General features: G+C 35.6%; 2 protein-coding genes across 3 annotated transcripts; one reads left to right on the forward strand and one right to left on the reverse strand.

The window, feature by feature from the left end:
* Positions 1-1,069: 1,069 nt before the first annotated feature.
* On the forward strand, positions 1,070-2,487 carry LOC108763226 (endocuticle structural glycoprotein SgAbd-8). Of its 2 annotated transcripts, none has more exons than XM_018510671.1 (2): positions 1,070-1,105; positions 1,544-2,487. In XM_018510671.1, exon 2 carries the CDS (start codon positions 1,545-1,547, stop codon positions 1,941-1,943), a length of 399 nt encoding a protein of 132 aa, XP_018366173.1. In that variant the 5' UTR covers positions 1,070-1,105; position 1,544; the 3' UTR covers positions 1,944-2,487. The 2 variants fall into 2 exon arrangements, with proteins under 2 accessions (XP_018366173.1, XP_018366174.1); XM_018510672.1 differs by having other exon boundaries at positions 1,071-1,110; positions 1,539-2,487.
* Positions 2,488-6,435: 3,948 nt separating this feature from the next.
* Positions 6,436-10,908, reverse strand: LOC108763212 (endocuticle structural glycoprotein SgAbd-4). Its single transcript, XM_018510642.1, has 2 exons — positions 10,867-10,908; positions 6,436-7,170 (listed from the first exon to the last, which is right to left on the reverse strand). The coding sequence occupies exons 1-2, from the start codon at positions 10,879-10,881 to the stop codon at positions 6,790-6,792; spliced, it is 396 nt and encodes a 131-aa protein (XP_018366144.1). The 5' UTR covers positions 10,882-10,908; the 3' UTR covers positions 6,436-6,789.
* Between the last annotated feature and the right edge of the window lie 4,656 nt (positions 10,909-15,564).

Below are 15,564 nucleotides of genomic sequence, written 5' to 3' on the forward strand. Positions count from 1 at the left end.
GTAACTCTACGTAAGTAATCTTAAATACATAATATACTTACATTAAAAAATTAAGATTTTTATTATTTACTTTATAATACATTTCCATATATTTTTATTAGGGCACAGATTTAAAAAATACTACTATTTATTAAAATAACTTATGATTCAGATAGCAAACCGTCACCAAATTTGTCATATTATTCTTAAACGTGATTTAGAATATTCTGTAATTTTTACGTAATTTTGTTATCATTTTGAAAATATGTATAAAACATTCTTAATAATTTTGTATAATAAAATAAATATGTGAAAAACATATCTCAATGAATGCAAATCAATTTTTAAGAGGCATATATCACTTAACGCTTAATAAAAGACGCGGTTATCAAAAGGATATAAATGACCGCAAGAAAGCTAGATGTGCACGAAAATTGCAACAAAAGAACTATAGGGATAAACGAGCTAACGACCCATCGTACGTCGCAGCTGTCGGGCGTTAACGATAAAAAATCATCCGAGTGCAATGCACATCGATCGCGAAAGGAATCCCGAGGAAAAACGAGTGGGTATACAACGTACGTTTCAAAGGTTAAAACACTACGTGCATTTGCAACGTACTTGAACTCTGTATCTATTTATGTATCTTTGTATTTTTCTCAAACAACTGCGGTATGTTTAACTTTTTTTAACTTATTCAAAAATTATAAAATTTAATGAGAAATTTTGAAAAATTTACACTACAATATTACACGTAATATTCCGTTCACGTGGCATTTTGCAATGTCTTTTTTGCTGATCCCAAAAAATAATCGTTACATTTAAAACGTAGTTAGTGATAAATTAATGATAACGAGATAAATTAAAAGTGAAATGAAAACGTAGCGACAGAAGCGCAGAACTTCTAATTTCGACTATCGCGACATAAATGAAAGCTTACGGGTATAAAAGAGTTTCTTTTGCGGTATGCATCGGTCTATAATAAAGGTTCGAACCGGTATCATCGTGGCATTTGAAATAATACGCCGATAGCACAGGGCATTGCTATCTATAAAAGGAGGACGCGGCGGATAAACGCTCGTCAGTAGTACCGTGCACGCAATATCTGGAAAACGAAGCAGTTGAGGTAAGAGTCTCGCAGAATCGCTTGTCAGTCAAATCTCAAACGGCGCTATATTAACCGTCGTTCTTTTATATAATCCAATAAGCTTCAGCAAAAATTCAAAATTATTTGATACGGACTTCTCATTTACCATTTCGAATTACACTTGCCAACAGCTTTTACACGAAAATTCGATATACTAGATAAATACTGGATAAATGAAACTCGTAAATTCCGGTAGGTCACAAAGGGAAAATTTATAATTCTCGTGCTTCATTTCTAGTATTTCATTTAAATAAATTCTTTTTATTACTTTATAAATTTTGTTGTTTGAAAAGCAATTGTAGATCAAACTTTGTAGTAGGAATTTTAATACAAATTTATAAATCGCAAACAAAAGCAGATGCACGGTTAGTTATCAGGCGTTAGATGAATTTCTAACCAATTTTCGATCCTATCCAGGATGAATCCGCATTTAATTATCTTGCTGAGCCTGGCGGCGGTAATATCGGCAGCAAATGAGCCGATAGCCATAGTCAAGCAGGAACAGGACATCAGCCCGGACGGTAGTTACTTTCTGAAATGGGAGAGCGCCAACGGGATTACCTTCGAGGAGCAGGGCGTCCAGAAGAATTCTGGCCAGAAAGACAAGGAGGCTGAGGAGGTACACGGCAAAGCGTCATGGACCGCGCCCGACGGGCAGAAAATTAATCTCGGCTGGCAGGCAGACGAGAATGGCGCCGTTTTCCAAGGGGCGCATCTACCGACCCCGCCACCACCGCCGGCAATTCCGCCTGCCATCCAGCGAGCCCTTGACTGGATAGCCGCTCACCCCTACCAGGGAGAGAAAAACAAAGTGTAATTGATGCAGTTCTTGCTACAGACATGTTGAAGATTCGTACTTCACTAGCATATGTTTAGCTTGACATTGAATGTAAAAAGGCAAGTTTGTATAAAAATGTCATATGCTGAAGGAAAATGTGATTTAATTCCCGATTTCTCATCAACCACTCTTGTCGTAATAAAATTACATTGTTTTAAATGTATTGTTTAAGTGTACTCCCCGTAACGTGCGATCAATTGTGCTGTAATTGTGATATCGCATTGTATTTGGACAAATGCGATATTGACAGATTGTTTAGGAAGATAGATTTAGTTATAAAATCATTAAAATTGATAATAGCTCTAATATATATTACGAGATTATTAAGACATAAACGCTATCAATCATATTGGAATATATCATGGTGTCATGTTTACTTCAGTATCACAATTATCCCGAATAGATATAATTTAAACGATTCCATCAATCTGATTAACCACAGACAGATATGCAGAGAGAGTTATTTGTTTAAGAGTAGAAAATTGTAATAGGTTAATAAAACCCTCAATATATTTACTTATATCTAGCAATATATAAATATACAAGTTCACGAATGCAAATTTATTCAATGACTTCAAAAATAACTATTACAATTCATGAAGAAATTCTAATTCTATAATCGGGTATTTATTTTTAACTCATTGTCAGTGAAAAGATCTTTCAAATTAAAAATAAATTACTGCCTCTCAACAACGGCGACACTTTTTTAAACATTGGAGGAAGAGGAAAGCAAATATTTGTTCTTTCGGGATATACGGCCGCTTTCTTCGCCTACTTTGTTAAGGAATTGGCAAAAATATTTCGAGAGTGGCTACTTGACGTAAGACTAGCAAATTCACTTAAATTAAATGTGGACAGACGGCTAAGCGGTAATAGAAAAATCGAGGTCAAAAATGGTCATTGCGGCGAAGGAGGAAGATAAATTGTTACATAAGCGAATGATAGCGAGAGTTCTTGCTGCCGACTACACCGTTTTCTTGAAATCTGAGATAATCCGGCGAGACAGTTCGAGCAACAGGGCAATTACGTTAATGGTAAAATGCGAATTGTGAATCGGTTTTCTTATTTGTTTTCACTTTCGTTAAGTTCTTATACGTTCTTAATAATCTAATTAGTTTTTATATACATTTGCAATAATTTGATATTGTTATATAAAAGCGAATTAAATTAATAATTAATTTAAGAAGAAATTCGGAAAATGCTAAGAGAAATATCTCTAGTTTAATAGAAAATTATTTAATAAATACAAATAAACACGCATACAATATAAACAGTTTGTACTGTATTATGCATATATGTTATCACACAACATTTATGCATTAATTGGCGTTCCGCACTGTTACTCGCCCAAATTAAATATGCAAATATTAGTAGATCAATTACTCTCCTTTTCCAACCTTTCTCTTTTTCTGTTCTCTTTTCTCTCTATTTTGTCCTCTGCTTTTTTTTTTTTGCAGTTAAAATGATTATAGTTGTCAAAGTGAACACACGCGTAAACAAACACGGATTGCTCATTCTGCGGAAATATTCACGTACACCAATTATAATGTTAAATTGTTTACAGAGGCGCGCGTATATATGTATATATATGTTCCGCCCGTGCGCCACCACGTTTAATTTGATAATTAATACCAAGCGGTCGCTTCATAATTCAGTTATAAATTCCGCGAATCATGTTTCTTGATTGCGGCAGCAATTTCGATTCGACGGCACGATCATAATCGGTATTTGTTGAATCGTGAGTGCAAATAAGACTGCGATAGATGGAATTAATCGAGGCCGGATAATCGAATTTATGGTACCATTAATAAACATTATGAGTCGCCGGCGATATCACGCCGATGTATCGCCGATATATGCATCCTAATGCGAATTCAAATTAATATTTTGACAAATGCGAAATTGTTATAATATTTATGAATTATAAAGGTAGCTACTGGTAGCGCGCCAGCAGTTACGTTTCATGCTATATAAGTATACTACGTGACATATATACCGGAAGAGACACGTTTTGGCACACTTTCTCTAACCGCGGATAATAAAGCTTCGTGCTGTAAGAAGGATGCTGTTGTGCTGACAGAATAGTAAGTCAACAATTAAATAATTTTCTTCAAGCAATTTAAACGTAAAACAATTTTAACTTAAGAACATTTGTGTAAGATCCATCTCTTTGCGAGATCTTTTTGATTATACGATATATTGTTCTTTTACTTCAAAAGTGACACAAAAAATTTGATTTTCGTAATATTTATTATCATAAATAAAATAAATAAAAAGTACTTTATGAATCATTAAAAGTAAACTAATTTAATTTCACAACCAATCTAAATTATAATAACTTGTGCCGTTCTTAAGGCTTTCATAAAGAGATCATAAAATACGTATCTTCTATAAGAATGATATATTTTGAGTTGTGCCGTTTAGAAAAAAAACAGTTTTCTATAAAGAACATTTAGAGTTGAGATAGTTTTAGTAATCAAAATTTGAAGAAGAAATTATTTGATTTTAAATTTAGTCATTTTAACTGATCAAGATAAATACAAATTATTAGTGATATTTCGAGTTATGTCATTCCACATTTTTTAATAATTTTGTAGGATAATCAAAATAATCACAACTTAAAAAGATTGGAAACAGTTTTCTCTTTTCCTGAAAAATTCAATTTTTTAAGTTATTTTTTGAAGTAAAAGGGCGATATTGTTACCTGAGCTCGAAGATTTGCGAATAAGAATTATGGCTTTTTATCAAATATCGAGTGATATAAAACTTTTAGCAACTAATTCTTAGTCAAAAGGAACTACACTTTTGGGAAAAATAATTTGAAGCTTGTATACAATTTGTTTTCTTCTTCCCTCTCTCTACGGGAATAAACTTTGAAAGATTTAACCTCGCGCGAGCTTGCGCCGGGAAGATTTATATAAGTTGCTGTTACGTGATGCTATAACAAATTTAGAACACGACTCACGTCCTGCTAAACGGCAATATATGACGAATATCGCGGTGCCTGCGGTGAAAGTTCAACGAGAACGCCGCGAGGTATAATTAGTTCCGGTTTCTCCACCCTCGCGAAGCTGTCGGATGTCAACGTCAATTTGTCGAATCGGACCTCTAGGTCGACCTATTCGAAAGTCCCCGGATAGATGACTAGCTCGCGAAAACGACATCGCACGAAGATTATCCACGATATCAGCATGACGTATTAATTCTCAATATCAGGGAAGCACGACGTATATCGCTGTTTGATCATTAGGAGAGATGAAAGTGATCGAGAAAAGAAACGCGTTAGCACTGATTCGTATCTCCCATGTCTTGGACGCGACATGAAGTGACAGCCTTTGGAGATTCGATTGCTCTGTACATTGTTCCTTTTTAAATAACAGATCTCTTTGTGTGCCTGAAGGTTTGAGTGTCAGTAATAGCGTAAATCGTACAAGATGAAAAGAGTCAAGAGGAGAATGTGTCAGAGCTAATTTATGTTTGTCATGTCATCGGCGTGAAATGACGGCCCGTCCAGATCATCGGGAAAGGGACATTTTTATTAACCCCCCGATTACCACAGAGAGATCGCAAGATTTATCCGAGCGCGTATCATTATAAAGAGGTATTGAAAAATACAGTATAGATTGCTGTCACGAAATCGTCAAGATAAATTATAACGCTGTATGCATTTATAAATTGAGATTTATCTGACCCTGTTGCAACAGTTATTTTATCCGAGCTTGATCGTCGCAGGTTTATATAAGGATTAAATTTAATTAGATTGTTACCCGGTGCCATGAATACGCGGATCTTTATAACGCGCGAGTGGTTAAGTAAACAAGGCTCATCGAGACGTCTAGACTCTCGTTGCACCAAACGTAATCAAAGTTACCGACGGTTCCCATATGACGCGCGTTACATAAGGTACATGTCTTTGTCCACTCTACGTGATTGATTAATGATGGCGAGCAAGGTCTGCTGTAATAAAGACGCGCGCGGCAGCTGTGTTTACAGCGATGTAATATCTTACAGTAATAGTCGCGCGACTTTCTATCGTAAATCAGTCCGACGTAATTGCGACGGCTGGCGTCTGTTATATCCATGATGCTCGAATACAGGATTTACTTTAAGTTCATCTTTAATCGCGCGATGGATCGTACATTCCGGAAACAACCGATTCGATGGCAGATGCGAGCACTTTGAAGGGCATCTTCGATCAAGGATTAATCCAATCAAGGATTAATCCAATCAAGGATTAATTTTGTTACGCGTATGTTAGGGAAATGAATTAATTCTTGATTCGCAAAACGGAGATGGAGAGAGAGAGAGAGAGAGAGAGAGAGAGAGAGAGAGAGAAAGATGAATAAATACGCTCCACCACCAACCGCAAATTTGTCCCGCATCCTTCCTGTAATGCTCACGAATCTGGAGCAGAATTTCGCGTACATTTTCGTGTGTTTCGCCGTGGGTATCAGGCTTATTAATAGCAACGTTTCTCCTAAGATGCAACGTTTATTCTTAATGCACCATGACATAACTACATGTCAGTTACAAAATCGTGGTACATATGTCTCTTTGAATATATATTAATACAATATATAATATAATATATTTAAAATACGCATGTGTATATAATATCGTGTACAATAAATATTTACAACAATTTGAACCAGAGTAGTCCGTGTTCATTTCGAGGGCGAGGACGACAATGTGGGGCGGCGGCAACACTCGTCGTCCGGCGTCACCGTAGGTTCATGTATCGTGGATCGTCTTCCATTCTCGTGGCGGAATAATTACTTATGGAGGTCGTGAGATCACATGCTGGACGGCGGCGCCGGTTGCTGATTTACACCTGGTTCTCATCTTCCTTGGACGGATGAGCCGCGTTCCACTCGAGAGCCTTCAGTATTAGCGGCGGGATTTCCGGCGTGGTGGGTAGATGAGCACCCACCGGTTGGAAACCGTTCTTGTCAGCCACGTACGTCAAAGAGATCGCCTGGCCGTCGTCGCTGGAGTAGCTAAAGCCGCCCTCTGCCTTCATCGCCTCGTTATCGGTGCCGACTTCTTCCAGGTGACCTTCCTCATTGGCTTTGATACCGTTACCGGATTCGTAACTCCACTTGTACGATCCATCCGGGTTAGGGCCTTCCTGATTTTGGCTGACGATCGGTATCGGTTCGCCGGGAGGCGCTGCCGCGATGCAGGCTGCCAATGCGATCAAGATTACCTGATAAAATGGAAAAGTATTAATAAATAATCAATAATATAGAAATAAAACTATGAAAGTCAGTTATTGATACGAACATTTTTACAATATAATTTTATTTTGCAATTAGGTTACGTTTGGGAAGAGCGCTATTTGTGTCAATCTATCTTCATCGTTCATTAGACGTAAAACAAGAATAGAATATAGCTATAATAGGACACAAATAGCTATAATAGCGGTTCCTCGAACACACCCTAAGCGCCACGATACAGAAAAACTTACGCAGTGAGGAAATCAACATGGATTTGCTTACATTATTACCTTATGGTGATTGATCTACGTGGTGGATTAGTGATTGCCTCTACTGTGATTGGTCAATTCGCTTACTGCTCACGTTTTATTGATTAAGGATCGGTTGTTCCATCTTTGGATAAACTACGTGATAATTTATGTAATGGATAAATAAAAAAGTAAAAGAGTAAGAGAAAAGGGTAAAAATAAAAGGGTAAGAAGATATAAGAGAGTGAGTTAAAGTTTATCGAAAGGTAGAATAACCTACCCTAAGTTTCTTTTTGTGCTATAATCCTTAAAATACATTTCTCGTAAACGGACGTTTCGAATTCGCGTGAACTATCTTCAGAGTAAATTAAATGACGGAAATCGATTGTCTTATCCTACGTTTATAATCCCATAGAAGTAAGTTCCTTCCAATTACATTATTCAAAAGTTCAAACTTAGAGAAATTTATTATAGAATAAAAATAAAAAGCTTAAATAGATATTATTATCATTAGTGGAAAACATTTAATTGTTAAAGAATAAGTGTGAAACTCATCAACAGGTCATAAATGTAAAAAAAATATCGAAGTAAAAATTGTCCATTGTATCGTTAATTGAAAAAATATCTCGATGTAAAAATTAAATTATGTAAATTAAAAAGTATTAATTGGGCGGAAATAAATGCGTATTTAATGCGGGAAAAATAATTCATGGGTGATCGAGCTGCTCGCTATGACACATTTATTGTAGGAATGAATTTTAGTTGGAGAGTCACGTTTGATGTTAAATTTTTAATACAGAGAAGTATGCATTTAATTGTAAATTCAAATATTAAAGTCTAATTAATGTAATGTAATTATCCTGCTGACAGTGTAATATGGTATTGCAGTACTCTTGAACAAAATTAATTGCTTTTGTAAAATTATGAAGACTGATGAGATTAGTATTTATTTAATAGTCATTATTAAATCGTTAAAAACGCTCACTATCAATTTATCACTAGGAAATGCTGCGGTGACAGATTTACTGTCACGACTATCTTAATTAATCTTTTTTCCCCTAAACCATGTTCCATCCACGTGTTGACCTCCTATATTTAGCGTAACTTTCACATCTCCGCTTAGGGCACACACGTTTTAACAGCTAAATACAAATTGTGAATACACGATTCTAATATTGATTGATTGAAATCGCTTGAATGTGACATTATGTTACGAAATTCCACGATATCGGTCGTTGCATCAAAGTCGGGATTACCGATAAAAGATCTAATACAAACGCTGAGATGAAAGTAAAAGTAATATCCATCCTTGGAGATTAAAGATATAACAATTAATTCCGTAGATTGACTTATCAAGTAGGATCTCGATTAAAGTGATGAGACACACCCGCGGCGAATAATTTAATACCGATGCACTACGATAAAGTATCGAAGTTACGGTATTCGATAACAACGCCGGATAGCGGTGCAGAGAACTAAACAGCCTTAGTTAATCGCCACCGGTTATGTTTGTCTGTACGTAAACATCGTATGAACATTAGCCTTCTCGTTAGCTTCCCTGCTTGAGACTCACGTTGTTGCACAAGTGTTTATGCGGTACGTGCTAATAAACTATCGCTACTTAGATATTTTCGAGGACGCGATTTGCGCGACGTGGTAAAAATGAAATAATTAAGAGTAACTAATTATAAGAACGATATGTCTGCAATATAATCATATAAATTAATATACAGTATAACATATTATAGCAAAATATTCGTATTATCGAAATATTAAAGTTATTGAATTTTGTTGCCTTTGTTTATTATACTACTGATTTAACTTTGACAACAACATTTGAAATTACTAGGTCGGTCATGTTGCGACAGAGAAAGCTTTGCTTTGAACCAATGGAAACGGACTCCGCAGTAGTGATACCGTTTTGAGTCAGACACGACGGGGATCGCGGTAGTATCAGCGTTATTAGGTCAGACGCTGCACTTTGAATAACCTTCACAATGCTGACGATTCGTGTTATTATTGTACAACTCTGCAATTTTCTGAATAATTATTTGACACTACAAATAAGACACTATCTTCAATTACAACGTACAAAAAATTCTATAATAGATTATTATTGAGAACATCAATATTAATCCGAAATTATTCAGTAAAACTGAATTGAATTCAATATGTTGATTATGTAGAGATTGTTGCACTAAATAAATTATACTGAATACGCTGCTTGTCGAAAACGGAAATGAACAGATATATACTATGATTTATGGAAATGTTGTTATGCTTAGCAACTCTTCGATTTTATGTGATTAATATTCATTCAGTTGACGCTGTTTACACTAGATTTATCGATGATAAAGGTATATCTATTTCTACTATTATTAATAACATATAACATATTTTTAAAAAATGGACGAAAAAAGGAAAATAAGTTCAATCTAATAATTTACATATTGCAACAAAAGTCATGAAAAATCTTAGAAAATGTATAAATCGTTATAAATTTGACAAAAATTGCAAATCAATTATTTTTTACTTTGATAGAGTAAAATTATTTTTATAGCTAAAGATAGTGGAACCAATTCTAGTTCAATAATAGAACTAGTTTAATAGTAGAACTAATTAAAATACAAGTTCTACTATTAAAGTCAAAATGACTGATTTGTATTATAATTTTTTATTTTAATTTATAAAACTACTTCTGTTTTAACTAGAATTACTAAAGTCAACACTAAACCTACTAAGTAGTTCTAGTATTGGTTTTAGCAATTCTAGGCAAAATAGAAATAGTTTTACAAATTTTAATAAAAAAGTAGTTCTAGTATTGACTTTAGTAGTTCTAATTAAAACAAAGATAGTTCTAGTATGTGAAAATAATTAAAGAACAAATATTGCTATCTGACATTTATTACGTCTCTCGTAAGATAAAATGACTCAGTATTTTCCAAGATAAAACTATCTTAGTTCGCAGTTAAAACATGTTGTATCATCCGTTATACGCATTCGTTACTAAACATACCGTACATTGTTTTACACGCGAACGCGGCAGATTTTGGGTGTATCCCGACGGTGTCGATCGATATCCTTACACCAACTATCCTCCGGGACACGCTACTTACCCTCCGATCCCGGCTCGCCCCACGTTTCTACCCACCGACATCCGAGTCCCCGGAGTCCTCGGAGTTTCCGGACTCGCTATACCGGATATAATCGAGAAGTGTCACTTACAACAACGTAACTCACAGAATGTCCCGATACGCGCACAGGAATCCCACCGCAGAGACCGGAAATGCACGTCAGATTCACACGACCCGGCTACGATTACCCGCGAATTGTCTCACGGCGAATGGCGGAAGTTGCCCTCCGGCATTCTTGCTTCCCAATCTCCCTTTTTTTTCCCCTCCATCCCTGAGCTTTCTTTTCTCTTAATTAAACGCTTACCAATGACGTGTACATGCTGCGGCAGTAATCGCTGATGGGCAAGTGTTTATCAAGCCCCGCAGCGCTCGTCGTATATATACCCCTGGAGGCATCACCAACACCACCGACGGTCCAATGCACCGATAGCCACTACGTTACGATAGTACGTAGAATGCACATGGGGGCACACCGAGGGGCCGCATAGGGGGACAGACAGGGGGGTTTACACGGATTCACGATTTAACACAGCATCGTTACGCGTGTGTATGCGTGTGTGTGTGTAAGTGTCGCTGCCGCCGCGCCGGTGAGCTGAGAAACAACACACTCCACATAGCATCGAGGAGAGACCATCTTCCCTGAGATCACCATGTCACACTGCGCTAAATGTCATCGGGTCCCCCGTTGGAGGATGCTTACTCAATTGTCGTAATTTCTTTAATGACGATCTGCACGGGGATCCGTTTTTCTTTTCCATCGATTAGTCGGCCGGAAACTCGGACTCGGTGAGTTTGCGGTCAGTTGTGGTATTCTCTCCGACAGACTCGTCGGCACGTTCAAGTATTATACGAATATGTATATTCCTATGGTTTCGAATTTATGCGAATTTTTTTATTGTTGTTTTAAGAAGACGGAACGATATACGCGTAACACTGTTACGTAACTTCTCTCGTTGCTTCTTTCGTGCCTGGGTTCCTCCGTTATTTTCTCTTACGGCAAGGTAAGACTCTCTTATGGCCAGTTCAAGGAAATTGCCGTTTGGTAATGCTTCTGGACACGAGGCAGAAATCTGGAAAGTTTGGTAAATAGAAATAACGTTTCTGTTAGTGGCGTCTACTATATTTTCAATCATTCGTATGTATTTGAGTACCGTTACCGTCAGATTAAAAGATCGAGAGCGAGTGCTCGAGAGACTGTTTCGCCGTGTCGCTGTCGCATAGATTTATGTTGTGGATTTTTGTAAAAAGCTGTACCCTCTTCATAAAACAACGCATGTTTGTGACACATATATGGGAACAGCTTAAACTCGTATCTTCTATCGGATTTATTAATCAGACGCCGCCCATCGCTTTGGCATTTTCCTAGCAGTAGAACGGACACGGTAAAATTCAATTCTTCTTCCATTATTTTCCACTTTTTTTTCCAATCTTATCGCTTCATCGCTCACGCAAATGTTACGTAATATTAATCGTCAGTGCTAACGCGCGTTTTTCAATCAACAAATCACGCCATCATTAAACAATCAGTTGGTCAAATGGCTATTTACCTCGAGTTTTTTTCTAATTGCAAAGTCTAAATTACTCACGATTTGGTGTAAAATCAAACTCAATATCCCCTGCAATCCCTAGCCTGTGAATCGACTGACAAACGCACGACACGCGCAGTCGAATTGTCCACTCTCTAATCAATCGGAAACGGCCTGACAATCTCTCATTATCGACCGATAATTATGTGAAGCGCCGTGCTATATCGCATTTACCTCGTCACGGCTGAACTTTCCGTATGCTGTGAGAATAACGAGCTCGCGTTAAGCGTTTAATCGAGGCGATTGTAATCGAGGGGTTTCGTAAAAAAACAAATAAATAAATAAAGGAAAGGACGTGACGGCTTCGGTCCTTGGTATAACGTAATTGTGAGAGAGAACAACAGCACACCAAACTTTCTCGCTCGAAATGGGTTACGCGCGATTCTGAGAACATTCCCTCGCACGCGCGATAGTGTATATTTACAAAGTAAAAAGATATTTTTTATTTTAAACTCAGAGCCGCGTAGTAATATTGGGTCTTTTTTCTTTTACGACATTATTATGTAATATAAATATGCGCGACAGTACATGATGGTGTATTATATGGCTGATACAAAGCGATGCATGTGCCGGAAGATGCGGAATTATGCATGCACCTAACATGCGTATCTAATTAATAATCAATGCCATTCCATTGGGATGTTTGAGATTGTCAGTAAATATCGCCGATCAGATATGTTAATGTCTCCACACGAGATAGAAGGGGTTATATTTGTCTGGGAAATTCCGCGCTCGTTGGAAGTACGTATTTGGGATTAATACGTCGCTTACCCAGATTCGTATGTCTCGCTATAATAGAGTTTTCATTATCGGTAGCATATAGATAACCCGGTAAAAAAAGTTTATATACTCCAGTATAAATATACATAATTATATATAAAATATGCTCATACATTTTTTCTCTTGTATAATTTCCATTCTTTTATACAGGAAACATAATAAGAAGAAAAATTGAAAAATAATTAGAAGAATAAATTTTGTATTGTTTTTTTTCTTTATAAAAAAGGAAAGGTTTGTGGGAATGATAAAAAATTGCTCATATGTAATTATATATAATAAATTATGTATGTAATTATACATAGAATATTGTATAATGTGATCGTTTTTATTTTTTGTATAAAAAAATAATACAAAAGTTATTTTTCTTTCCAATTGTTCTTATTATTTTTTATGTACAGAGTTATACGAGGAAGAAAACATATATACATTGTAAAAAATAAAATGTTAATTTTAACTTAAAGACGTTTAATGGACTTTCTAAGACATGCAAAAATGTTAAAATTAACATTTCATGTCTCAGAAAGTCCACTAAATGTCTTTAAGTTAATATTAATATTTTATTTTTCACAGTGGGTGAACACATTTTATACACAATTATATTTATTTATATTTAATTATGAACTTTTTTACCGGAACAGTATTGTGTAATTAATTAATTTCATTATGTATAAATATGGTTAAATCTCAGACTGCACCCTTATGAATATGAAATAGTCCATTTTTACATTGTTATTTAATTATTTATGTTATTTCAAATTTTATATTATAGTTAACGTTTATTTTTTGTAAGCGTTTTGAAAAATTGTGACGGTGTCGGTTACAAATAATTATCAAAGTGTTAATAAAAAGTCCAACGCCGCGTCGGATTATTATCATGACAGTTAAAGTGTTAAGATACAGAAAAACGAAATGGGACAATACCTGTACATACAATGAAAATATAAATTATAAATTATCAAGATCTTCCGTCAAATCGAAACATGAAAATATCGAATCATGGAATTAATTGAGATTAATTACGTTAATTAGTAGTAAGTTAGCGACGTCGCAGTTCCTCTCTTTCGCTCTTCTTTGAGGAAACTTTGGGGAAGGTCGTACATTTTCCTACGTGCGATTATTGATCGTGGACATTACCGGCGAGGTACACCGATGTAACATTAGACAGGATCCGACGGGGGAACAGTGAATTATGCCTCGATAGGCATTAGTTTTCTTCTTTTACGGGAAATGTAAGGGGCACGTAGCACGACAATAAATTCTCTTGTGTCTCTAGGAATGCCAGCTGCTCGCTGCTGCGCAGCGCCATGTACCTGCGTGATTCACAAAGTCACGTCATCGATATATCCGAACAATTTTCTCTCGAGATCGCATTTACATTTTGCACTCACGAGTCGCAATAGAATGCAAGAAAAGCCTAGGGGGTTGGTTTAAAATAATCCGTTAATCGGAACTAGGAAGGGAAGAACGCAAAGGGAAGAGAACTGGGAAGGTGAGCTTCTCTCTTGAAAGTCGAGGACGCTCGACATAATAAATGCTAAAATACGTCTCACAATTGCTCATTGAATATTTTAGCGCACCGCGGATTATAACGAAACGTCAACTCCGTGCAAGTACAGTAATTTATAGCGTAATAATTTTGCGGTAAGATAATATTTATGTTATATTATATAAAAACAAGAATTCTGTTCAATATCTATACAGCATTTATTTTGTCGTCCAATTTATGTTTTAAGAAAAATTTACCATAAAAATCGATTTTTATATTTATTTTAAAAAAAATTATAAGTTCTATATTTTTTTATTTATAATTAACGTTATATGTGTAATAAGGTTCTTGAAAAGACGTTGTCACTAAAAATTAAATAAAGTATGAAATACTTTGCGAAATGCGAATATTTTTAAGTCTTAATCGATAAAAATTTAAAAATAGATAATAAATATTTAAAAAATCTTAAGAATCTTTTCAAAAATTGTCTCTAAAAAACTTTCGTTAAAAAAGCATGTCACTTTTTCAATTTTCGTAGGTCACTATCGCGCGAACACATTACTGAACTCGTGCAGAGACCTTCTGGAGAACATGGATTTTGGACAAGGAACATTAATTGAATGCAAGGGAACGGGATGAACGTTCACTATCTGTTCGATCGCGGGACGATTGTTCGGTAAATATAGGGGAAAGTTTGCGCGATATGTTTGGGGTTTTAATTAGCCATATTACATAACGCGGCGCGTAGATATTCAAAAGATGCATGAATAAATATCAGCCGTGAAAGCGGCTAACATTCTATGTTCTTATCTCGCGATTTACACCATTAAATATCAAAACAGCACTGTAACCCAATCCTTTGAGTTAAATAACATTGTTTCTTTTTATCTCATGTGTGTCAAAATGTAAATGGAAAACATTTCGGTATTTAGTTTCATAGTAAATAAAGTTCATGTTAACGTATACACTTAGGTAGGTAAATAACAAATTAAATTTTTGAATCAAATTTAGTACATTTTCTTGAGTTAAATCGTTTGATTGTATTCTTTAAGTTAAATTAACGACATATTGAGTAAGAGCAATGGCGACTTATAGAAATAACAAAAAATCATTTAAACTGGATAATTTGACATTATAAATTTAAAACATT

The sequence above is a fragment of the Trachymyrmex cornetzi genome, unplaced genomic scaffold (assembly GCF_001594075.2).
Source record: "Trachymyrmex cornetzi isolate Tcor2-1 unplaced genomic scaffold, Tcor1.1 scaffold346, whole genome shotgun sequence".
NCBI lineage: Eukaryota > Metazoa > Arthropoda > Insecta > Hymenoptera > Formicidae > Trachymyrmex > Trachymyrmex cornetzi.